General features: G+C 45.1%; 1 protein-coding gene across 2 annotated transcripts in view; it reads left to right on the top strand.

Moving 5' to 3' along the window:
* Anxa3 (annexin A3) overlaps positions 1-26,631 on the top strand; it is a 47,479-nt gene continuing 20,848 nt past the window's right edge. Inside the window, exons 1-7 of one of the 2 annotated variants that reach the window (XM_055594642.1) lie at positions 1-174; positions 829-901; positions 3,374-3,431; positions 15,387-15,474; positions 20,254-20,348; positions 23,649-23,762; positions 25,813-25,903. In XM_055594642.1, coding sequence (XP_055450617.1) covers positions 3,414-3,431; positions 15,387-15,474; positions 20,254-20,348; positions 23,649-23,762; positions 25,813-25,903 — 406 coding nt within the window. In that variant the 5' untranslated portion in view covers positions 1-174; positions 829-901; positions 3,374-3,413. The remainder of the gene's footprint in view (positions 175-828; positions 902-3,373; positions 3,432-15,386; positions 15,475-20,253; positions 20,349-23,648; positions 23,763-25,812; positions 25,904-26,631) is intronic. The other variant, XM_055594641.1, reaches the window with a different exon arrangement.

The following is a 26,631-nucleotide window of genomic DNA, read 5'->3' as shown; positions in this document are numbered from 1 at the left end:
CCCGGAGCCGCTTGCTGGCCGGGCCTGGGCAGTCGGTGAGCGGAGGTAGGAGGAGGGGCTGAGGAAGGGTGCGGTTGCGGTCCTGGTCGCCATCTCCGCTCGCCCAGAGCGACTGCGGAGCCCACACTTTCTCGCGGAGCTTCTCCCCCAGTTTGGCAGCAGCAGCGCTGAAGGGTAGGTTTCCCACGCCCGCCCCACTGCGCGAGCTTGGCTGGGTCGCGGCACCTTCCCCTCTCCCTCCCTCCCCCAAGCCAACTACCCTTCTGTCTGAATAAAGGAGACATGGACCCGGAGAGGGCAAGGGCCATCCTGGGAGGTTACCAAACTTGGGATCTTGCCGCCCAGGCTCACATCCGGGGACCCCCGCATTCCTAAAGAACTTAGAGACATTTAAAAGAAGAGGGGGTGCGCCTCGGCCCCCCTGCTCAGAGTTCTGTGCTGAGAACTTTATTCCTTCCACTCGCACGGGCTCAATCTCCCCTCCACCTGCGCAGCGTATTTCAGTTTTACCTTTCACGGGTAGGAGAAAGAAAGGTGAATTTGGGTGTTGGACTTTGAGAGTAGGGGAAATTCGGTTTTCTCTGAAAAGACGCCGTTTTCTTTGATTGGGACAGACATGATTCACCTCCCCCTGGCGCTTGAGTTCTGCAGGTGAGGAATCTGTGAGGTATGTGGTTGCCAATGACCTTATACAGGAGTTCTGAGTCCGCGGAGTCCCTCTACTGATAAAAAGTTGAGCAGCGGGGGCAAATTTCTCCCGCAGGAGGTGTGTTCAAGAAAAAGAGGTTCTGCCCCAGAAAGAACTTAAATTTTTTTTTTTTTTAATAGACTGAAAGGTTTTTCTGTGAAGAATTCTTAACTGGTTTTCCTGAAGGTGGAAAATTTCAGACTGCCCAGAAAGGTAATTTTAAAACAGAAGGAAAAATTAGGCCCCTGTTCCTAGGCCTGTTTGTGTCGATAAATCTTTAGAAATAAGAGCAGGAGGAAGCACAATGTAGCCGCTGTAATAGCTTTCAGGAAGGATGTGTTTTAAAGTACTATTGTTAGGTCATCGGGCCTCCACCGTGGAGTAGTTCTTTACTTTCTAAAAAAAAAAAAAAAGCCTAAAGAATGGCGCGATCATACTTCTTAGTAACTTCCACGGGATATTGGGTCAACAAACACTCAGGTCAGTGTGGGTCAGGGGGTTAGCTGGAATCCGGATGCTTCCTTTCAGCAGTCACCCCAGTAGGCGTGTCGTGGGAATTTCACCACAGCTCCCTCGTGTCCCAACTTCTTCCTGTGCAAAGAGGAGATAACTGTTAATGAAGCCTCCCTCCCTCCCTTGGTCACGCTGAGGATTATCTTTAAAGCACTGAATACGTTTTTTGTTGTTTTACAAATACCAGTGGATAAACACCACACCCCCCCCCCCCCCCCCCCCCGCTTACCTACTACTTTTCCTATTACTTGGCACATATTAAAAACACAAGGTGCTGGCTGATGCTATAATGTATCTTATTTATTTCAGCACTAGCAACGGCCTCCTTCCTGTTTCACAGATGAGGAAACCCTGAATCAAATTATATTTCACGTTAAGCAATGGGTTAGCTTTCTGTCAGTGTGACGAAACACCCAAGATGACCAATTTAAAAGAAGAAAAGGTGTCTTTTAGCGAACAGTTTTAGAGGTTTTAGTTCAGTTTGGGTAGGTTGACTCTATTGCTCATCGCCCTAGATGAGGCAAGACATCCCGGTAACCGGGTCAGTGGCAGAGGAGGAGGCCCACTTCTTGGCAGCCAAGAAGCAGGGAGCAGGAGAGGGTAGTGCCAGGGACAAAACAGAGACCACTAAGGCATGCTGTGGAGGATCTATTCCCTGGTCAGGTTTCTGTCATTTCCCAGCTGCCCGTTTCATTACGAAACCATGAGTGGGTTGATCTGCTGCCAAGGTTGGTTAGAGTGAGCATTCATGATCCAGTTGCTCATGAAGCATCCCATCACACTGATGTATTCGGAACCAAAATGGAAAATGCTGTTCCATATGATAACAAGAAGCAGTCTTACCCTGTACCCACTGTGGACTCTGTAGAGATTGAGGGGTGAGGGGTCAGACCCTTTAAGCAGGTAGCACATAAGGTACAGAGAATGGGCAAAATCAGGGACTGAATATTGATGTGATTTCCTGTTGAACTTTGCCCTTGTGCTGCCATTGAAGTTTTAGAATATTGTGTTGCCAGGATGGGTGGGAGCAGATTGTATTTCTAAGTCAACCCTGGAGACAAGCCAGCACATCTGAGTAACGTTGTCCAACTATGGAAAGTGTGCCTGGGTCCAAGAAGTGGCCGTCTTCATGTCTATACCTTACTTGGGACAAGCCAACCTGGCTTCCTCAAAGAGCAGACATGGGTATTTATAATAAGTTGCATAGGTTTAGACCTTGGCAGATGACTAGGCAAGGAACCATCCAGAAGCTGGCTAGGACTTGTCTTGGTTTGGGATAAGGAACAACTTCTTTTGTTTTTTCTTCTTTCTCCTCTTCCTCCTCTTCTTCTCAATATGATGGGAGCCTGTCGAGGTTTAAAGAAGCCAGTAATAGATACAGTTCTCCTGGTTTTGTTGTTGTCTTTTTGAGATGTGATGTCCTTGTGTAGATCAGGTGACCCTTCTGCCCCAGCCTCTCCCGGGCAGGGACTGCAGACATAAACACCATCCCTGACCACTGGATTAAATAAGAAGTAAAAAATAGGCTTCCCAGACACCATTCCTGTAAGGCTTAGGAGTGGAGGGCTGAATTTTTGTCTTGTTGTCCTCCCTGGAAGGTTCAGGTCCAACACAACCCCTGTGTAAGCTGTTCTAAGGCCAAAAGTGGGGAATGGTAGAGGGAGACACCCGAGCCCCTTCCTTTGGCTACCACGCTATTGAAATGATCATCTCCAAAGATTTAAAATTTCCCCAGAAGTCTCCGGCTGGGTGTGGAGGGAAAGGAAGCTGGATAACGTCTCCCAGAAAGAGATTTCTCACAATTATGACAACTTTTGATCGAGCCGTCCCTTGCCCCGGTGTCAGGACCCTGAAGGCAGACATGTTTGTCCCTCTTCCCATCAGGCCATTCTCTCTCTACTCCTTATTATTTCTTGTCTCTGTCTAATTGGGGTACTGTGGCCAGGTGGCCAGGCCTGAAACACTCTGTTTGGATTTGGAAAGTGCCTAGGAAGTTCTTGCTCTGGGATGGGTTTCCTTTAGGTCAGATTCACACACCCTCTTCCAGAGAAGTTTCTCATTGACCACTGACATCTGCTTTCTGGATTGAACATTAAGAGTTTGACTGAAAATGTTGTCTTCTGAATCACAGTACAGCTCATTGGGTTTAGCGCTTCTTTGTTTCTTCTATAGGTTACTGTGATTTCAGCTTGAGAAAAAAAGGTGGACTATCATGGCATCTTCTCACTGGGTGAGTAAAAGAGCAAAGCCTTCACAACACAGCAACTTATGTGAGTTAAGCAGAAAATCAAACTGCTAGAAAAAAAATTGAAAGTTGATTAACTGTAAAAAAAAAAAAATGACAAAAAGCTAGAGAACGTCTGAAAATAATTATAAAAAAATGTATTATAAGCCAGTGTGGTGGCATAGCTCTGTAATTTCAGAACCCAGAAAGTTTAGGCAGGAGAATGACACACTTGGGGATAGACTGAGCTATGTAGACAGAGCTTATCTAAAAAGGCCTAAGAGTACAGAACGTATCAGAGGGGCTGGAGCATTGACACTTGTGTGCAGTTCTCAGAATTCACATCTGGCTGCTCACAACCGCCTGTAAGTTCAGCCTCAGGGGGAGGAGCCGTGTACTCATGTGGATACTGCTCTCTCTCACACACAAAGTAAGCAGTTTTTGAAGGTAGTATAGAGTTCCCGACTTGGCCGTTGTGGTGAATAAATTTAGTGTATAACTCAGCATATATGGCAATGAAGATGACATTTACTATCAGACAGAAAAGATAGTTTCCTCTGTTAGCAAAATTAGAGCGACTTCTAGTTCATTGCGGGAAAAGTAAGTCTATATTCCATCTCTCTTCTCGCATTAGATTAAATTTCAGATGCATAAAGTACAGAAATGAGGGAATGGTTAGAAAAGCGCTTGCGATGGCAAGCCCGGGGTCCCTGGCAGAGGCCCTGTCACCAAAAACGAGATGAACTGACACCAACTGTTCTGCGGCCTCCGAATACCTACACATATACATACACACAGCTGTGAACTCACTCCAGCACCTCTACACACACGAAACAAATCAATAAACACACACACACACACACACACACACATAAACAACGAAAATAAAATTCAAGTGAATCTTTTAGAATTAATTTGGAACGAGGAAGGACATTACAACCATAAGCCTAAAGCAAAAGCCTAAAACATTTCTGTTTTTAAAATCTGTTTGTGTATAAATTTGCAATTGTGGCAGCAGCGCAGAAAGCAGAGCCAGAAGATAACCTTCGGGAGAGACATTTACAAAACATCCAGCAGATTTATTTTTGTAACAGCCAGAAGACTTGAATAAAGCAATTTGAAGAATGAGCCCAATGGGAGACTGTAGCCACAAAGTAGCAAGTGAAAAGAATTACAAGCGCCCAGTACACATGCCAAAGAACCTCCGAGAACTAAGAAGTATCCAGCTCTAGAAGTGACAGCGGAAACTATACCAAAGTGTGTTAGTCAGTGAAAACCTCAAGTTACAGGAGTGGTGGATGTAGCGGCTCTGTACAAAAGAAAGGACATGAAAGGCCTGCACACAGAGCATCTCCGACAGCTCCCCAGGCAGGCGGCACCTCGGGCAGTTACTTCTTTTCATCCTGTCTCCCTCTCTACTCTCGCACCTTTAAGCCGTGAGTGTACATTTGACGAGTAAAAGAAGTTGAAAGCATGCAGAGGTGTGGCCTGCCTGCAGCAGCGGCAGTGCAGGGGCAAGCTTGCTGTGCCCTGGGGAAGAGCCAGCCTTAGCCCTCCTGTACCGAGAACCGGTCTGACTGCACACCTTCTATAGAGTCAGGTAAAAAAAGGCTTCTCAAGATGTGAGCCCTGGTCCACTAGAAAGCTGCCTGAACCTGGCTGCCAAGTCTAACGGGCCGAGTGTGAGACGTGGTTGAGTGTGAGCCAGGAGGTGTGGGCTTCCTTCCGCAGCCAGACTAATGGCTGTAGATTGAGGAGAGCAGTACAGTGATGCCCCTCTGCGCTAGAGTGCTCCCCGAGCCTGTGCTCCCGCTCAGGCTCCATCCTCGGGACTGCATGAACCAGCAAGTAGGTGTTTTGGTGTTTGCAGTCACACAAAACCTATAATCCAGCACTCGGGAGGTAGACCAGGAGTTCAACGTCATTCTATACTACAGAGAAAGTTCAAGGACAGCGTGGGGTACTGCAGTGCCACCCATACCAGACACGCACACATACACATACAATACACACACCACACACACACACACACTATACATACACACGCTACGTACACAGTGCACACACACATACACTACGCACACACATACACTGCACACACATTACACACAAACATACATACTATACAAGCATATACACAAACACATGTATGCACTATACACACACACTACATACATATATATATATATACACACACATACAAACACACTACACACACATACATGCATACACACACACACACACACACACACACACACACACACACACCTGCCAGATCCCTTCACTTCCCTCACAGTTTTCTCTGCACTATGCACTCTGACCCTCCTGTCATGGTATTTTTCAATAGCTGAGAAGTGAAGTCAGCGTGCTCGCAGTGAACAGGGGAAAGTGAGCACAAATGTGTTCTGTGTGCACAATCCAGTCACCCGGCCTTAGAATAGAAGGGATCTTAGACCTGAGTATACCTGGAGCATGTTCGGCTAGTAACATAAGGCAGTCATGAAAAGGTAAACATCGCACAGTTCCTGCTATGTAAAGGATCAAGGATCAAATAGACAAGAGCGGTTGCCCAGAGCCACGGCCGGGTGAGGGAGCATTGCTGGTAAGCCAGGATAGAACTGGAATTCTGCAAAATGAAGAGGTTCTCGTAATTGCTTCAGAATGGTGTGAATAGCTTCACTGCTACTGAACTATGTGTTTTAGGAGGGCTAAGATTTACCAAAAAAATAATAATCATTTTTACATTCTGTACACATATACATTCTTGCATGTGTGTGTGTCCATGTGCGGCAGACAGGTGCATGTAAGAGCTTGTGAACGTATGGGCATGTATGTGAGTGCTGTAAGCACTGGTTCAGTAAAGAAACCTCCGAAATATCTGCTCCTTGATTAGGAGGAAGTTGTTTTTTTTTTTTTTATTATTATTGTAGGTAAGAGAGAGAAAACAGCCAGAGGCATCTGGAAGAGATCAGAGTGGAGAGAAAGCAGCAGACTGGATATGGTCAGGGCTATCTGTGAGAGAAGGGAGAATAGCGGGGTGGTGGGTGGACAGGGGGAAATCCTTGCCAGAAACTGGTATCCAGGAGGAGGGAAGCCCAGGAAACCATGGGATCTAGCTAGTGGAGGAGAACACGGGGAGTAAGGAGGGCCAGGGGTCGAGCCAGAAAGAGGGCAGACGGTTCTGGCCTTGCTCTCACACTCCTGACTTAAGAGGAAGGCCTGGCATGCTTTTCCAGGCAGCAGGGTCCCCCTCTGGCTGACTGCTTCAGCCTGGCCAGACATGTTCAAGACAGGTGCTGAGTCCTGATGGTGGCTTTGTCAGCTTCCATTTCCTTTATTGAACCTGATCAACCTAAAATTAAAGAAAAGGACTCATCACAGGTCACCAGAAACACTTAAAACCTCCAGCCTCCCAGAAGAAAGATGGTTCTGTTCTGTAGGGCATCTTTCTCTGTGTTTCTCTCTCTCTCTCTCTCTCTCTCTCTCTCTCTCTCTCTCTCTGTCGGTCTCTCTGTGTGTGTGCGTGTGTGTGTGTGTGCACTTGTCCTTCTACTTTTATAATAGAGTTTGTTAACTGTTGTCTGGGATTCTCCCTGCCTCTCAAATTCTCCCATCTTTGGAGAACACGGTCACGACTCCTAAGCAGTGAGGCTCCTGTGTCTGACTTCCAGCACTGGGACTGCAGCCATACCCTGCTGCCCATGACTTTCCACACTGGTCCTGAAGATCTGAACCCAGGCTCTCACTGGTCACAAAGCGAGCACTTCAATGACAGCTACCTCCCCAGCCCTCTGGCTTTAATAGTCTCATCAGAAAGTTCTGTTAGGACACAAAGATTCACATACAGACCAGTATGGTGGCCCTGTGTTGCTGTGAGGGAAAAGAATCTTTCCTGCATGGCTGTGTTGGGGGCTTGGGGATTTTGAGCTTGTGACATCAGCAGGTCACCGGCTGGACAAATGGACTTCTGCACATGCCCATTTTTATGAAGCTCATTCCAACCTAATCTCGAGAGGATTCTGGAAGCTTCCCATGAAAGATAACCTAAGAGCTTTGTTATGTAAAGAATTCATGTCCAAGGCTACAGTTGAGCTCATTCTCAGTGTTTTTCCTCCTTAACACAAAAGCAAACACACACCCAAGTACAAATGTGTGATCAAGCCCACCCATTTTCTTCACGTCTTGGGATTACTTTGAGGTTGCCAGTGTGTGGTTAGTTTATTATAGCCAACCCAGGAGTGGAGGAGAAAATTGAGGTGGTGGGAGAAAAATAAGAAACCTCTCCTTCTGGGGTCTGGTTGGAATCTCCAGCCAGCCATAAATTACAAATTCTAGCACAGTTAATAATGTTCGCTGTGAAGGTCGCCTATATAGAGAATATTCCTTTTATATGGAGCTATTAAAAATAAGAACGTTCAAATAGCAGTGAGCCGTGCTTACAGCTAGGTGTGGGTGATCTTAGAATTTCTCCCTCTTCCTAGATGAGAACCCAAAATTTTCTGGCAATTTCAAAAACAAGTTCGAAAACTACGAACTTCATTTACAGTAAAAAGTCTTACCTTACTTGTGCAGCCTGGATGGCCCATGGGTTTACTTTATTAGCTGAAATCCTGTTTAATAGCTCACTTACCAAAAAAGAAAGAATGAACAACTCTTGAGCTGTAACTTAGAAACCACCAAAACCAAGTGAGAGAGAGAGAGCAAGAGAGAAGGGGAGATAGAGAGAGATTTAAAGACATTTAAATTTAAGCAGGGCTATCTATTTAAAAGGCCATTCTCCCCACTTGAAAATGCACTATCCTTTTCCAACACCCCTCTATTTTGCCCTAACGCCTATGTGTAAACCAGGTTTCATACTGGTTCGTCCCAAGGCTGTTTTCTGTGGTGTGGTCAGGAATCTGGCTTCTCCTTGGGTCTCTGGGAGGTCCTTGGGTCCTCACCCTGTGTCTCTAGGCCTGCCCTCATGGCTGCTGACAGAATAAGATCAGGGAAGAAGTTCTCCAGTGCTGTTTCAGTACATTCCTGTTAAAGAGGAAGGGATGGCTGATTTCTTTGTGTTCTAGCTGAAGATGTTGAAACCCTGCCACTGTTTCTGATAAATAATCTCTGTTGTACCAGTATGTCATTTGTTCCGAAGCTTTCAGTCTTTGCTTATGTTCTGTCTGACCCCTGGGTAAGGGCCTGTTATCTTATCAGTTTGTAGTCCTAATTCTCAAGGGTTACTTGTCCTATATTGCATCAAAAATAGAATTGCTTATTATACAACTTTTAAAATGTTTGTTTTATTTTTATTTACGTGTAGGTGCCTGTGTCTCTGTATGTATACACATGTGTGCAGGTGTCTGGGGAAACCAGAGGTGTTAGATCACCTGGAGCTGGGGGTATGGGAGGTTGTGAGCTGCCTGATGTAGGTGCAAGGAACCACTCAGCCATCTCTTCAGCTCCAGAATGTCACTTTCTATCAAGACACACCAGCAAGGGTTGGGGAGGTGGCTCGGTGGCGAAGTGCACTCGCTGCTCTTCTAGAGGACCTGGGTTCAGTTCCCAGCACCCACATGGTGGAAGATGACTGCCTGTAACTGAAGATGCAGTGGTCTTTTCTGGCCTCTGCAAGCTCCAGGCATGTACACGGTGCATAGACATGTATGCAGGCGAAATACCCAAGCACACAAAATAATAAAAGTATTTAGGTTTTAAAAGACATATCATATGTCTGTGCAGAATACACTACTCTGCTTGCACGTTAGCATGCCCACCAACAGGGAAGCTTCCTGAGCTCCAGTGACCAGAGTTTGAATTGGACATGACTGATTTAAATTATTAACTTGTTATTGTGTTATTGAATTCAGTATCAAGACTCCTTCCCTTCCCAAGAGGTTAGGGGTGACTCCAACCCCAGCCATTTAAATCACATGGTCTTTCTAGTGACCAACTCCCATCCGGAAGCTGTCAGAGGACCAACAATGAGTCACAGTACAAAGGCACCACCTACCACTCAGGAAATTCCAAGGAATTAGAAACTGTTTGGCAGGAACCAAGACAATGCTGAATATCTCCTCGTTACATCACCATGAAAGCCACACTGGAGTGCTGAGTTCCCAAAATCTCATCTGCCTTTATGTCTTTAACAAAATCATAGTAACACGAATGACTAAGACCGTAAGAAAAGGTGTGTGTGTGTGTGTGTGTGTGTGTGTGTGTGTGTGTGTAGAGGGGGTCCTTAATGAGGGAAATGTTGGAGAATGCTACAAGCAGCCACATGCAGATCGGGTAAACTCTCCTGTGATCATGGGCTGCTGGGGACAGTTGGTGAGCAGCTGTCCTTCCCTATCTGACCATTCTCTTCCTTGCTGAGGACTTAATGTAGTTTGACAGATGGGGGCACCAGATCTCACTTCTGTGGTTCATCCAAATACTAGTGGCTGAGATCACAGGGACGGTGCAGCGTACTAAGATAAAGGAATCTGTGGATGGTGATGGTGGGTTTTGTTTTGGTTTTTAATGAGTAATGAAACATGTTTTAAGTGGTTTAAGCTCAATGGACAGGAAGCTGAGACCCTTCAGGAGATGGCATAGCCTAAGTAGCCATCCGTGACGGAGTCCTGAAGATGGAGGGAAAGACTTCAGTCCCAAAGAAGAGCTTCATTAGAAGAAGTAGTCAAGGAGAGCATGACAGACATCCTGAAGGGAAGCTTGGTGTGGGAGAGAAGCTCAGTGTTCCATTTCACCTCAGATTTCAAAGTTGTCTTGGGCCTGGGTCACAACTGTGAGGAGAACGGAGACCCCAAGGCCACAGCGGCTGGGCTTTGCAGACGGAGTTCTGCAAGCCTTGATTTCCCTTTTCTTGCTTGGGTGGAAGTGTCTGTCCCACTACTCCTTTCTTCCCGGTGTGCCTGCACTTCCTGACCTTACAGGTCCACAAGGTCCTGGGAGACAGACCTGTACCCAAGGGTGTGGACGTGCTGGGACCTCCCTTTGCTTTCTTCTCATCTTCCACATCTCAGGAATGGAAGATCTGGCTTTGAAACAAGCTCTTTACATCCCTAGTGAGATGAGGAGCCTCTTTGGGGTGATTTCAACTTCCTGCCTAGTGTGTACATTTTAAATCCTTCTTTTGGTGAATAGTGACACTCAGACCACCAGCCCTCTGCAGGAAGTTGATAGAAAACAGGTTAGACCTGAATTTCAAATCAAAACATTTAAGATTTATTTTTAGGATGGAGCTTGGAAAAAAATAAAACAAAAATCAGCTTTACAGTCTGAGGGAGAAGGGAGGCGCTCTGGGAAAGAATGGAATGACCATTAGAGAGCTGCTCACCACACTACCTGATCCAAGTCCAATCATGGTGGAGAGAATCGTTCTGTGTTATTTCATCATGATAAAACTACAATTTGAATGACCTATGGTGCGCCACTGAATAAACCTGGTAAATCAGAGCCAAAGGGGAAAGAGTTAACTTCAGTTGGAATCACGGAATGTCCACATACAAAGGTCTGATTCTGGGTTCTTATAAGCCTGTTGCTTAGAGAGGCAGACTAAGGGGAAAGTGTTGAGGTCCTAATGTAAGACTGATACCCGAGTCCCATGCGAATTAGAGAGGCTAAGCGTGAAGGCAAAGAGCTCTCAACTCTGCACCTGCCTCTGTTACCAGATGTTGACTTGTTTCCTTTTCACCTCTGTGTGACCTCACCTGAATGCTGGAGGCACCTTCAAGTAGAATTGACACCCCCTTTGGACATAGTTAGAAAAGAGGAAGGCTGTCTTTGTAGAATGTTGGCATAGAACTTTGAACCCTCTGGGAGTGTCATTTGACAATCCTCAAAAGAAGGCCTAAGAAAGAAAAAAAAATGAAAAAGTGTTTTATTACATAGTGTGTGTGTGTGTGTGTGTCTGTCTGTCTGGCAGGACACTCGTAAAAGTCTGAGGATAGCTTGCAAGAACCATTTCTCTCCTCCCACCATGTAGGTTCAGAGGATCAAAGTCAGCTGGTGAATCCGGCCAGAATTAGTCTCCGAGAAAGACTGAGACAGCAAGGCACCTGCCTTTCAATGGGGAAGACCAACAGCGGGCAAAGAAACACACACATGATCTATGAAGCCCCTTACAAGTGATAGAGAGAAAGCAAAGATGGATGGCAGAAGATGGTCTGTGTCATTCTCTGCTCTTATAGGGGAGCAAGAGGCTGTGTGGATGAGGGAGGGGGTAGGAAGAGGATCTTTGAGAAGAGCACCCAGGCCTGAGAGGAACCACAGTGTGATGCTCTCAGGCCGTAGATCACCAAGAAACTTTCCACAAAGTGAAAGAAGGGGGCCAAGCCAGGAGACTTGAGGAGGCATTGTATCTATTGATTGATTGATTGATTGATTGATTGATTGATTGATAATGCTTTAGAACCCTCCAAGGAACGCACAAATCCCCTAGTCTCCTGTCTCCTTAAGAACTGTTCAAGGAGTACCCTTCTCTGCATTAACATCAAGTTAGTTCTCTCTCTCTCTCTCTCTCTCTCTCTCTCTCTGTGTGTGTGAATATGCATTTGTGTGTATGTGCGCATTTGTGCATGTGTGCGTATATGTGTGTATCTGTATGTGTGCATATGTGTGTGTGTGTGTGCTCATAAATGTGTGTGTGTGTGCGTGTGTGTGTGCGTGTGTGTGTGTGCTACAGACTGAACTTGGGCTCTCATGCATGCTAGGCAAGGCTTACCACTGGGTTAGCAAGTACTCTTCAATCTGTAACAATTTATTAGGATCATCACTTCCCAAGCAAGTTCATAAACAAACCATAAAACCAAGCATTTTAATATTGTGTCCCCGTGGACATTGATGGCTTTGGACATTTTTATGCAAGAGACAGTCTTCCCAGAATGTTCCAAATAGTCAGTGTCTGTGGTCCCCTTTCCTTGTGGGCCGACCTTATTCTATGTTTCTAGGCACCAGAAAATGAGTTAAAGTGTTGGTTGTGCCACTTGGTTGCCAGTTAAAATCACAGAGGCATCTCGATAAGCCAGATGCCGAGTCCTGCCACAGAGTTATGGACTCCGTGAGCGCGGGCTCCGGCTTGCGGCTCCACAGCCCTGCTAATTCCAGGAGCCTACCATGGAGTCGATCCAGGATGGTGTCCCTAACCTCCGAACCCAGGCAAAGTGACACGCTGTAGGAGACGGGTATTTCGTTCACCTGGAGATGGCTTTAAGCCCAGGCACCTTTCTTATTAACAAAGTTCTGTTAACAAATCGCCCCTCTGAGACTGAGCCCTGCCATGTTCTGTTATCTTTACTTATGTGAGGGCGCGTGTGTCAGCGTGTGGGCCTGTGACGCGAGTGCTGGTGCCTGTGGAGGCCAGTGGCATTGGGTCCCCTGGAACTAGAGGTACAGATGTTGGTGAGTTATCTGATTTGTCCCCTGGGAACTGAACTTGGGTCCTCTGGAAGAGCAAGTGCTCCTAAGTGCTCAGCTGTCTCTTCAACTCTTTCAAATCTACCTCATTAAGACCACGGAAGAAATCTAAGACGTCCGGAAGGTCTTTTGTTCATTATCTAGCACATGTTAATAAACAATATGAGTCTGGTTATTTGTTTTACGGTGAACTTTTATGAATCCTATAGCTGTTGCTGGATGACCCGTATAACCGAGTCTTAGCAACTAACTCCTATAATATTGCTCATTTAAGTGACTGAAACACTTTTCAATATTGTCGTATATGAGGCCCTGGTGTTTGATTCCCACACAGCAAAACAAACAGCTAAATATATATATTAAAAAATCAGATTCTCATGGCTTCTTTCAAATTGACAGGCGTGTGTGTAGGCTGGGGAGCGAGAAGGAGAGGGAGAGAAGTGCTGTCATTACAATGCTTTCATATACACTGTTCCTCCTATCTCTCTCTCTCTAGAGAGTTGCATGGTGAGTTAGGACTTTTATCCTCATCTGATTTTGGACTTTGGAAGTTTAACAGATTTTGATTTGCAGGTAGTAGAGAGCGGGGCAGGGGTCACGGCTAGAGTATTAACCCCGAATCTTTGTACGATATGAACCTTCAGGATCGAGCTATAATATTGTCTTCTTGTATTCAGAAGTAGCCAGGTTCAGTATCCTCGCGGCATACGAGCACACAAATAGAACTTCATAAGCATGTAGAACCTAGCACCTGCTTCCTAAAACTAAAATTCAGTATACCTAAAGTAGATCTAGGCCATGCTCCTATGCATTCTAAAATGTCACCTCGGGAGATGCAGAGACATAGTTCCAGAAATGCAAGGGACGGTTCAGAACAGCACGGATTACATTTAATCTCAACTAGCTCAGCAGATGGGAGCAAATTCTGAAATCCCCTTAAATACTGATGCTGTTCGTGCAGAGTCAATCATGCTTAGAATGGGTGCCTAGCTTAGGGCACCTAAGTGGTCCTTCCAGAACATCAAACAGAGGAGGTGGATGGGCAAGGGAGGCGCAAGAGCGCAGAGGTGGAAGTGTACAGTAATGAAATGAAGCCAGTTGGCTCTGCCAATTTATAAAGCTTATTAGGCCTTGGGAAAAAAAAATCCTCTGAAGACTGTGTTAAAGTGGCTGATTAGATCACCTTTATTGTCTATAGATCTGGCACGTTCTAACTTGCTTAAATTTTTTATTTGGAACACTTTAAACAATGTTTGGTAACAGTGAAACAAATTGTTCCATCTGATCTATCAAGTCAGCAGGCTCTCATTTCTGCTGTGCCAGTACATTAATTTTCCATTCACTGTAATGTGACAAGATAATGTCCTTTCGTGAAAATATTAAGACACTTTAAAAGAGAGTAAATGTGACCATATTAGTTCATAACAACACAGCCAGTACCGTTCAGTAACAGGGCAGAAAGCCCCGTTTAAAAAGAAAATGCCAAATGTCGCCACTATTAGCACAAGTTTTTATTTAAAAGGTCACAATATTCTATATAAGGACACGTTGGCTTTGAATTTCCTCAACACTCTTTTGGTCGCCATGTAGTTCTTCAGCAATTTTAGAATATTTTATTATTTTTGTAGTATGCTCTTTCCCAGTTTATTGTCTAATTTGTGCGCTTAAAATCAGTATTGTGGCTATTTAAAAATGTTTCTATGATCTCCTTGATGTCAGTGTAGTTCTCAGACAGAGTCTGTAAGCCACAATCGCACATCCATTAAGCGGAGCAGAAAGGCTGACAGCCTCAATAGCATTTTCGTTTATTGATTTCTTAGAGTAGGGTTCCCCGAGGACAGTGGTCAACATTAATTAAAAAGCATCCCAGAAATCTCCAGACCACGGCTGCTTCTGTGTGCGATGGGAGGAGACACTTACCTAGACTCCTCAGTGGGAAATATGTGGCTGAAGAAAATCGAAGTTTTCTGTGGTTCGTGTGCAGGTACTTTAAAGCCTGTACTTTCCAAGTCACTGCTGTCGAAACAGCTCATTGCCCTAGAGAAGCGGTGTTTTATGTGTGCGGTTTGTTACATGAAAGAAAAGAGGCGCCCGAGAGGCCTCTTGCTACATGTAGTAGAGGCATTTGCTGTGTCTAGGGACGGGAGACGCTGTCACTGTTCCAAGAACAGCAAGAAGCTTGGCTGCCATGGGTCTCTCATGTGCCGATGCACTTGAGGGCTGAGGAGATGGCTCAGCCGTTCAGAGCATCAGCCTTGATGCTCTTCCAGAGGAACGGGAGGTGTTCTGCTCTGTGCATCTAACAACTTAAAAGCATCTGCATGCAACAGCAGAGCCAGTGGGGTCTTCCCAGAATAGTGCCAGCACAACACGTCTGAGAGGGTCCTGGGGCATGCTGCCTGGCTCTCCTCTCGACAAAGAGCAGTTATTGAGCCACACACCGCGCTTCCGAGAGCGGGGGGGGGGGGGGGGGTTTAGGAACATAAACACTTTCCCACAAGTTTAACAAGTGACTGTCATGCAAATGTTAAGTGTGGTTTTGAACTGGTGGAACTTTCCTTCTAGGTCGGACCTCGAGGAACCATAAAAGATTATCCGGGCTTCAGCCCATCAGTGGACGCCGAAGCGATTCGGAAAGCAATCAGGGGAATTGGTGAGTGAAGTTTTGCCATTCCTTTATCAGGATGAAAGCAAGACAGGAACGTTCCCGGCTACCAAGGCAGTTGGCCCAACTTGGAGCCTGGATTGGAGGCGTTGTCAGGGTGTCGTACAGTGTGGATTGACCAGGAAGTGAGTTTTAGTGAAGAAAGCTTTTGTAACTTTCGCTTAATCAACACCTACCACTACCCCCACAGCTCCTTCAAATGGTTATCACTGTCATAACCACAAATCATCACACACACAGCACCTGGCCAGTCTTCCTAGGTTTTATTTCACCCCATTACCTGAAGAAAATCACCTCTCTGAATTAGATCTTCCACTCCTGGACTTCGATACCGTAGATATGTGCTCACGTTTTCTGCAGTTCCAGCCGCACACACTGGAGAAGTGGAGCTGTTCATTCTTTCCCCATTTGTTTTTAGCTCTCAACATAACGTTTCTGAGATTTATTCATGTTGATATGTTTAGCTCTAGGTTATTAATTCTAACTGCATAGCGGCCTATTGTATACTACATCATAAACCGGGAATGTTGATGAAACATTCAAATTGCCTATAATTCTTTTCTATTACGGTGTAAAAGTTCTTGGTGAACGTTCCCGCTTAGGCTTCACGGGGCACGCTTTGCTAGTATTCCTGTAGGATGTGACGAGACTTGTGATTTCTGGGTGGAAATTACCAGAATGCTTATTTTTAAATTAACTAGAAATCTTGCCAAATTGTTCTCCAGCATGATTATCACAAACAAGTATTTGTCCTGGGCCTGTAACATGGCTTGGAAAGTCCAGTACTTGTCAGTGTCCTGAGTTTGATCCTCAGGAACTACAGTTAAAGTTATGGCTTCACAAAGCTGACCTCTAACCTCCACATGCACACATACATGCTGTGATGCCCCATCATACACCCAATAATAATAATAATAATAATAATAATAATAATAATAATAAATAGTTGTCCTTCCACAATGCTTGAGACTTTTTCTTGATCCATATTCCATGCTGTGATTAACCTTCCCATTGGCCATGTATAAATTTCTCTGTCTCTCTTCCTGATCTTTAAATTTGATATAGCTAAGCATCGTACGTTTTCTTTTTGTTTCCTCCTTTGGGCATGACTCTTTCACATATTTTAGCTCCTTTTCAGTTGCATCCCCTTCGTGGTCTGCCAGAGAGGTTTTGTAGCTTTGTTGTTACTGATTTCTGGATGTAAACATTTCTAAATAAAATCGCAAGGCACGAAAACATCCTCCTCCTACTCCATGCCCCTCCTTCCTAAGTACCAGGTTTGAGAGTAACAAAATCAAGGTTAGTAGTATTTTTTTTTCTAGGATTCATACCTACTCTACATTTTTTATCGTGAACTCATAAAGCTGTTCTGCATTTTCTCCTAGGCTTTTTTACTTGAACATCAGTCTACCTGGAATTGATATTTATGATGGGCCTTTAGAGATATTTGACTTCATTTTATCTCAAGTGGATATTTAATAGTCAAGAAAAAAAATCTAGCTGTGGAAGCTGTAGTATGTCACACAGTACACCCTTTTGCCTGAACAGCTTTACTTGCAAATGTTCATTGCAATGAGTCATCCGTCTGGTCCTAGGTCTCTGGCTTCTGCCATTCCATCAGGCTAGATTTTCACTGGGACTCCTCTAGGATATCCTTTTATTGACCCATTTCATGGAGGTCCTGCAGCTTTGGTTCTGCAGGGCTGGCCTCTTCATGTGCTCCATCAGTTCATAGATGGAGTGATGTTGGGGTAGACCAACTCAAAGCCCTGGATCAGGGCTGGGTTGGTAGCTGAGCTGGCCAGCCTGCCAGCTCTCCTGCGCTCACACCATCGGGGGCCGACTCTTCAGCACTGCCTGCTGAATTTTTGGGGGTGGAGGGCTTTTTCCCTTTCACTGTGAATTTTAGGACAAGCTGAGTAGTTCTGTAAAATATGCTATTAATATTTTATGTCAGCATTATTTTGTTCTATATAAGACAATTTGTGTTTTTTTTTTCCTAATGAAAATATCTTTCACTTATCTTTTAAATGTTTTGGTTAATATTTTAATATGCTTCTTTTAAAATTTTTATACATTTTAATTAAAATTTAATTACATCACTTTGCCCTTCTCTTTCCTCCCTCCAGCTCCTTCCAGAGCACCCCTCTCTCAAATTGAAAGTCTTTTCTTCCACTCTTAGTGTGTGTGTGTGTGTGTGTGTGTATGTACAAATACAAATATATCCTGCTGAGCTCATTTTTGTTGTTTGTGTGAATACATTTTCACAGCTGAACACTTTGAGCTGGACAGCCAATTAGGGGCCTCATCCCAAGGAGAGGCTGACTGGGGAGTTCTCAGTCATCCTCAGTTAGCTGTAGTTCCTTGGCCAGGGGCGTGACCCTGTGAGATCATCTAATTCACTTATCTTCTTATTGCCTGTACCTACTGGTATTCATAAGATTCGTGTCAAGCTGAGCGAGTTGTATTAAGCTCTGCATCTTGTTGTGGCATTGCTTGTCATTGTCGCTGTGTGTTTGTTTGTTGTAGTTTGGCGTGCAGGCCCACAGCGAGACGCTTTCTTCTGTGAGCACCACCTCCGATAGGCTCTGTCTGCATCCAAGACTCCTGGTGGCATATGCGTTAGGAGTATGTGTGTGCAGTCTCCAAACCATGATGGGAAACTGCCAGGCAGAGTCAGTAGCTACATGTGTTTGGGGTCTGGGTGCACATGATATATGATAAAAAGGATGGGAAATGAGAACAGTGACATAATGCATGAGCCAGTATCGGAGCTAAGGGGCTTACACGACATCCTGAAGGCTGATGAGAGCCGTGAGGATTTTAGCCCAAGGGGTGATATGATCAGATTTTTTTAAAATAAGTTATCGTAGGGCTGGAAGGATGGCTTGGCAATTAAGAGTGCTTGCTGCTCTTCCAGAAGACCTGAATTTCGTTCCCAGCACCCACGTGAGGTGATCTGATGCCCTCTTCTGCCCTCCGTGGATCCGTGCGCACACATTTGCACAAACATGGAAAACCATATAAATTATGTAGGTGTTAAAAATAAGGGTAAAGGAACAGAGGACGTACAGAGAAGAGCTCAGGGCATACAGTGTAGGGGACAGGGAAGGAAGGAAATAGAGAACAGTTCTTAGAAAACTTCTGAGACAAAGAGGCACATGTCTCATCTTGGCTTGGCCCTGAGCTCACTAAGTATGGAAAAATGACCTTGAACTTCTGATTCTCCTCTCCTGGAACAATAGGTGTGAGTTCCCAATCCTGGTTTATGGGCTGCCAGCATGCTGAGCAAGCATCTTCTGAGCTCCAGCCTCACGTCCCAGCCCCAGTTCTCAGGGTTATTATTATTTTTTTTTGATAGCTCTATCCATAGGCCTGTCACTGATGAAGGAACAGAGTGAAAACAAGTCAGAGGTGGCCTGGAGAGGCATGGTCACAGGTGCTCAGCTGTGCACTGACACTAACTGGACTCACAGAGCAAGTAGCCTGCAGTCTAACCCTGCAGACAGTAGGAAAAGACAAGCCAGAAGGCAAGCAGGGCAGCAGCTTTCACTGGGAGGCCAGTGGGCGACCACGCACTCACAGGCCCTTTGCCCTCCACTGCCCCAGGCTGTCCCGTCCAGTCACCCACTTGTAGGTGCATGAGTGATATTATCTCAGCACAGAGGAAGCTAGCCTTGAATCCCAGTTGACCTTCCCATCATTCTGATCATGTATACTCAAGGCCGGCAAGCTACCTCACTGCTTCCTAACACATTACAGTCCGCGTCAGCTGATGAAGTAGACACAGCTTTTGCCACAGCTTTTGTCATAATGCTCTAGCTACCATAAATTCGTGGCATGGACCTTTTACTTAAAAACACATGTCTGTGAAATGCACCCAAGAGTTTGAGTCAGAAACAGATGTCTGTGTTTGTGAGATTTCATATTCCTGTGGTACAGTACCTGTGATCAGTAAGATTGTTTTGGGGTTCAGTAAGATTGTTCCTGAGGGTTCATTCTGTGGTACTTGAATCAATTGATCAGTCTGGGCCTGTAGCAGACTACTTATCTCAGGGCAGACAGAGAAAGAGAGAGAGAGAGTAACCTTTAAAGGAATGTCCCTAATCACCTCCAGCCTCTGGGCCCCATCCCTGAAATGTCTATCAATGTCTGGAATGCCACCAGCAGTTGAGGACCAAGTATCCAACACATATGTGAAGGGGGCACATTTCATATTCAGACTACAACAAAACACATGCTTGGATTTGAGAGATTCATTGTACCCCTTAGAAGCTGTGTGACTTTGACAAATGTGATAAGCTCTGAGGCAGCTTTATCTATCACAGTACAGAAACACTGTACTCCCGGCTCTAACAAGGAGTGAAAAAGGCATCTTATATATAGCTGGTTCTCAGTAAACCTTCGTTTCTGCTTCCCAGAGGATAGAAGACTTGATGCCAGGTAATGGAAGTGAGGGCTCAAGTTACATAAGAGAATCTCTTACCCTTCTGAGGGTGAAGCAGGAAGTTCTTGGTACTCATCTCGAAGAGAAGAGAAGGCCTGAATGTTGTTTTTATTTTGCTGTCCCTGAAACCATCCCAATAAACTTCGTTGTCAACAACAAACAAAACTCCTCAAACACGCAGATTCTAACCCAGCAAGAAGCTGGAAACTAAAAACTAAGATGCTTTACTTTGTCCTCACTTGTTTCGGGCCACCGATCACACTTGTTCGAAACAGATATGGACAATCTTTGGCTGATAAAATAACTTTGGTCTCATATAGGAACCGACGAGAAAACCCTCATCAGCATTCTGACGGAGCGGTCAAATGCGCAGCGGCAGCGGATTGTCAAGCAGTATCAAGAGGCATACAGCCAGGTAGCATCCACGCACACAACGGGCCTTGAAGAAACCGCCGCACTGTGCCCCGGTTCTTCCTCCATGCTCCCCTCACAGATCTTTGGTTTCAGACTGAGTGTGGCAGAAGATGCCCTGTGCATCCCCCAGGAACCAGGACTTTCAGTCCTGGTTTTGCCTTTCACTATCTCAGTGGTTTGGGGCCTCTGTTTCTTGGCCATGGAATGAGGAATGGGGCTTTAGAGCAGTGGTTCTCAACCCATGGGTCATGACCCTTTTGGGGGGGTGGAATGAAAATAATTCTATGGATGGGTCACCACAACATAAGGAACTGTATTAAAGGGGCACACATTAGGAAGGTAGAGGAGCACTGCTTTAGAGCAGAGGTCCCAAGCTATCAGTGAATTCCCTCTCCCCAAGACACTTGCCTGAAAGGGAAACTCATCTTTTCATTTTTGAGACAGGGTCTCATGTAGCACAGACTTGCCTGGAATTCAGAAAGTAGCTGAAGATTATCTTGAACTTTTGATCCTCCTCTGTCTGACTCCCAAGTATTGAAATTATAGCCAGAAGTCAGTAGGCTGGGTTATGTGGTACTAGGGACCAAGCCCAGGTCTTTGTGAGACAGGAATAGAGACATTTTGATGACCTCACATCAGACTGGAAGTGGAGGGTGCTTCTAATTTCCAGCTTGTGTAGAGGTGAAAGATACTATTAAGCATCATGTAACATGAAAAACAGCCTTCCCAACAAAGAACTATCTGGCCAGCGGTCTGAGAAAGGCATCCTTAAATAATGTTGAATTTCTCTTTTAATTTTAAAATAGTTACATATGTATTGGCCCAGTAAACCCACTAAGTGTCAGAAAATAACTATATGACAAGACTGCCACTGACACACAATTTTGTTTGTCATCTGTTTGTTGAATAGATGTCTCTCTGCTGGGCACTGGAAAGTCGCCGGTTGGAGAGTCAGTTCCTCCCTGTGGAGCTAGCCTAGACTCCTGTCAGAAACACAGTGAATAAATAAGTTCAGTCACTTCAAGTGACTGGCAGACACGATCCGACTGGCTCCCTTGATGGGGTGAGGTAGCAATGTCAGCTGGCTGCTGCTGCCTCAGTGGCAGCTAGGACAACTGATGCTGAGTCCTGACCTACTCAATCTGCAGATGATCACATCAGGCAGAGGGGAGAACAAATGCAAACATCCTGGGCAGAAGCCGTCTGGAAGTGTGGGAGGGCTAGAACTCAGAACCCTAGTATAGCAGGGGTTTGGAATTGATGGGACAGAGGGAACAGCTGTTTAATGCTGGAGCTTCTAAAAAAAAAAATAGTTCAGGTGCCACTGTGTGTCTCAGGCTAGCTAAAATGATCATCCCAAAATGACCAGTTCAAAAGAGTAGCTAGAAATGTGTAGGTGGGTATCACCAAGCCAGACTACTGAACATTTTTATTTGTGGATTTTGAGATGAGATTTTGCCATGTTGTCAGTCTGATCTTGAGTTCCTGTGTTCAAATGCACCTCCCATGTTCCTCTCCCCCACTTCAACATCTCTCCACCCAGTGCTGAGACTACAGGTGTCCAGAGATGGGCTGAGGGTCAGCAGTTTCCAACCTGTGGGTCGCAACCCCTTAGGCAAACTTCCATCTCTGAAAATATTTATGTCACAGTTCATAACAGTAGCAAAATTACAGTTATGCAGTAGCCGTGAAAATAATTTCATGGCTTCAGGTCACCGCAATGTGAGGATCTGTGTTGGAGTCACAGCTTTAGGAGGAAGGCTGAGAAGCACTGCTGTCTGTGTTAATGCATAGTCTTGATTTCATTCTAGAATGGGGAGCCATTGGAAATATATAAGCAGGGGAATAATATAGTTCAATCTTTAGTAATAAAAGACTTATCTGGGGGCCTGGAGGTTTATCTTCCTGGTAGAGTACTTGCCTGGCATTTCCAAGGCTCTGTGTTTTATCCCCAGCACAACAAAGAAGATGGAGAGGTTGTTTTGGCTGCTGTTGGTCACGAAGTAAGGGAAGGACGAAGCACAAACCCGGAGCATTCAGAATGCTGACCATAGAGCTGGCTCAGACATCACCCCTGAGGGGGTTCTCCAGGCCCATGGCTTTTAAAACTCCTTTCCCAGACACCCTTTATCTCACACTCAGTGTACTATATGATAACATTAAAATTTATCTTTGGATACTTTCTTATTAGAGTGAACATCATAGGTGCAAGCATTGTATCGCAGCTACCTTTGCATATCTAGTGTTGATCAGGTGCCTTTAAACATGGGTTGAAATGAATGAACAGTCAAGCATTTGGGGGGAAAAAAACTCTCACATACAGGTAGGGGACGTGGTTGGTCCATTGGCCTTTGAGAGCACTGTAAAATGTGGAGGACGAATCAACCAAGGGCAACAACCATTTCTCACTATGTGATGAGCATGAGAAATAAGATTTCCTCGCCATCAGGTTGAGGGCAGATGGTAGCAGAATTTAGCATTTCAAGAGGGGGGAAACCCTGCTGCAGTTAAAGCAGAAACGGACACTTGGCTCCATCTCGTGACCCTACTGTGTACCTGGTGGGCAGTGCTGGTGTTGGTCAGTATCATCAAAACTGCCTGAGAGGCTGCCAGCAGCTCTGACAGGCTTGACCATAAGGCTGTTCCATATTTGAATATTGGAAATAGAAGCCACGTCCCTGCCCATAGGTGGGAGAGACAGAATTCTTTCGTAATGGGTGGAAACAGTGCCAGAGGACACTAGGGTCCTGCTTGGAATGCCCCAGGATCCTTTAAAGAAGACTGTCCACCTGCTGTCTTCCTCTTTCTCCAAAGTCTCCAGTGGGGTTTTTGAGGTGCAAAGCACTCAGGAACAGAACATTTACCTGCAAGACCATCTCCCTTCCTCCCTTACCCAACCTGAGCATCGAGAGCACTCAGGACCTAGGAAATGCACTCATTCTATCCTATTTATCCATTATTATTTTAATTGTGCATATTTGTGGGTGTGGCTTGGTACACATGTACAGTGTGTGATGAGCAGGGTACTTAGAGGAACGGCATGTTAATGTGCAGTCCCAACATCTGGTGCACCTGGAAAGCTTCCTTTGGCCTTTGCAGAGGTCTGCGTAAGGCAGAACACTGTGGAAGCATCATAAAATGAAGTTTAACATTCCCTGGGATATTCTCAGCATCCCTGCTCTTCCCTATGGATGAGCATGCTTTCGTCTGATTTTTATACTGTTTCTCTTTCCCCAGGCGGCTGTTGAAGAAGAGAAAAGAAACACATTTCATGATTTCCTCCTTGGGGTTTTTATTTTAGGAGCTGAAAGATGACTTGAAGGGTGATCTCTCCGGCCACTTTGAACATGTCATGGTGGCTCTTGTGACCGCACCAGCTGTGTTTGATGCAAAGCAGCTGAAGAAATCGATGAAGGTACAAGCCCTAAACAAATTGACGCTCCTCAGATTTCACTGCCATTACAATTAGGGCACTCTTGGGACACTCGATTCAGGCTTGGTGGGCCTGGATGCCATTTTTATTGTGCTTTTTAAACGGTGGTGTGATCTGGGGACTCTGTGTAGCCTGGATGGAACCCAAAGGTCCCAGGCTGCAAGGATGGGCACTTATTTGTCTGTTTGTTTGTTTTGCTATTGTTTTTGTTGGTGGCATTTTGTTTTGTTTTGTTTTTTGACTAAATACACATCTCCGATAGGGGCAGGATGGAAGCTGATGTCTCCATCCATGGCTTCCAATTTATGGCAGACACCTGTTAGATTTTATATATTCCCTTATTTACATTGGGCTGGGCAGATATTTCACCTACGCTGTCTCATGTCTTTTAGCCCCATCTCATGCCATCCATCTTACCCATTCCTATCTTGGCTACCTTCCATCCATAATCCCAAGATAATTACTTGTATTCTTCATCTGGGCCTTTCCATGCCAGTCTTGGAGTCCTTCCTCCTGGCCATATGGTTCCTTCTCCATGCTAACCTATCCTGGCATCCTCCTTCTTCCTCCCTTCCTATCTGTCTATTTCCTTCCTGTGATTCTCCTCTTCCCAAAGCCTAGGAACTTTAGCCACTCCTACCTCCTTCTGCCCTTCCCAGGTACAGGTCTTTTTAATTAACCAATCAGGAATAATGTCTTAGGCAGGTGTACCTGAGCAGCCAGTAATTAGCATCAAAATACAAGCATCAGACCAATCCCCACCATGAGAAGATGTGACTCACCTCCCTAAATCTCCAGTGAGCACTTACACCCGCTCTCCTTATTACCTTCATCACCCAATAGAGCCTGGTCCATGTCTCTCTATGATAAAAACAAAACAAACAACAAACAAAACTCTTTTAGCCAGCATTCCCCAGAGAAATGGAGCTATTAGGCAGAATACATATATTAAGAAATTTGCTGTAAGGAACTGGTTATACATTGTGAGTATGGATGGCATGCCCAGAATCTGCAAGACACGCACATTTGGGAACAGTGATAGTGTAGGAGAGTAGTCCTATGCTGGGCAGAAACAGCCCCGCTCTGGTACCCCCACGTGGGGAGAGCTTAACAGGTGTGAGTCTCATGATACGATTCACCAATGAGTATTAGAAAACGTTCTCTTTGGTCAGGATGAAATCCACAAAAAGGACTCCAAACCCATTATCAAGGACCCTTCAACCTTAGGTCCCCCCATCTTAGCCCCTGGATTCTTCTTGGCTAAAGTTGGCAACCACAGTCAACTAAAAAAAGAGCAATGGATAATAAGGAAGACTTTATAGCCTCTCTATAAGGACACCCCTAGTACTTGCCTGATTATTCTTCATGTATCCCATTGATTAGAATTTAGTTGTGTGAATGGATTCAGAGGCAGGCATCCTGGCCACAACTGAATCTGTTTATAAGTTTCGTTGGTTTCATTTTATCAAGTTCCACTGCAGATAGCTTCACAGGGTCAGTCAGTGACTTTGATGTAAATGAAAGAGGCTTAGAGGTAACTAGGCTCCAAGCCAGCAAGGCCCACGACAGCATCTATGAAAGATTTGAAAACCTCTGTGTATGAAAAGGCTGGGGCCTGCTGACCAATCCTGCCTAGAGGTGCAAGGATGAATGCATTCAAAATTGCTATGGAGACTCTTCTAAAGAGAGTGCTACATCAGCTTGCTGGGCTAATCTTATTAGCCCATTATTTCTGACCTTTAATGATGGCCTTTTCCCTTAAACTCTTCCTTTCTAGAATTATTTGACCTATGTTCGCACCAGAGAAGGGCACTTTCTTGAAAAACCTGATGTCGGTTTACTCCAGCTGGCTTGGTGTTTTATTTCTAAACTGCATGAAAAATCAGGAAACTAGTGTGGAGCAAAATGAGAGCTTACGTTGATTTACTCCAAGATGTTCTTTCATCTGTACAAAATAAGACATTAAGACTGAAGAGCATGAAATTAATTTTCTTAAGTGCTCTAAAAAATAAGATTTCTTTGTCTTTGTTAGGGCACTGGCACAGATGAAGATGCCCTGATTGAAGTCTTGGCAACCAGGACAAGCCGGCAGATGAAGGAGATCTCGCAGGCCTATTATACAGGTACCCTTGTTTTCTTCCAGCTTTTACTACTGATCAAAAAGTACGTGAGCCAAGCTGCTTCTCCTAACTTCTTCCCTATCACAAGCATCTTGAGAAGGCAAGATCCAGAGAAAGAAAGATGCAATCTTAATTGGACTGTGCATTTTTCGGGAAAGTTTAGAATGTCACCTGCCACACAGCACTCCTGTTAACACCTTGCATTTATAGCAGCACCGCCTCCGAAGACACTGTCCTCAGCAATCAGTTAACTGAATCAACCATTTTCATCAACTCTAAGAGTCTCAAATCACTGTATGCTTCTGCTGTAAGTTAAAAACCATTCAGACTCAGATTTTGGATATGGGAAATTTGGCAAGCCATGTAGAGGAAGTGTTGAATATTTAGGCTTGATATGACGTCCCCGAAAGTCTGTTAGCTGGGTAAAAATTAGAAAGTCACCACCATGTAATTCAGACTCTGCTCAGGGGTGAAACAATTGCACAGGTGAACCTCAGTCACAAGCTCAGACACTCCCAGGCCACACATACCTCTAACCAACTGCCTACAAATCCAGGGTTCTCAACTGACTTCTAAGGTTTGGTAGCTCACTAGAAGGCTCACAGAAGTCAGTATCCCCCAAGATGGTTTTTGTTATACAGGAAGTAAATGGTGGGGCACAAGACACATGGAGAAAGACCTGAGAGGCTCCAATATGGAGTTTCTACCCTGCTGGATGAGTAATCATCACT

The sequence above is a fragment of the Psammomys obesus genome, unplaced genomic scaffold, assembly GCF_907164565.1.
Source record: "Psammomys obesus unplaced genomic scaffold, mPsaObe1.curated_primary_1811, whole genome shotgun sequence".
NCBI lineage: Eukaryota > Metazoa > Chordata > Mammalia > Rodentia > Muridae > Psammomys > Psammomys obesus.
Note: the sequence above shows the minus strand (reverse complement) of the source record. Positions and strands in the feature narration are given on the sequence as shown.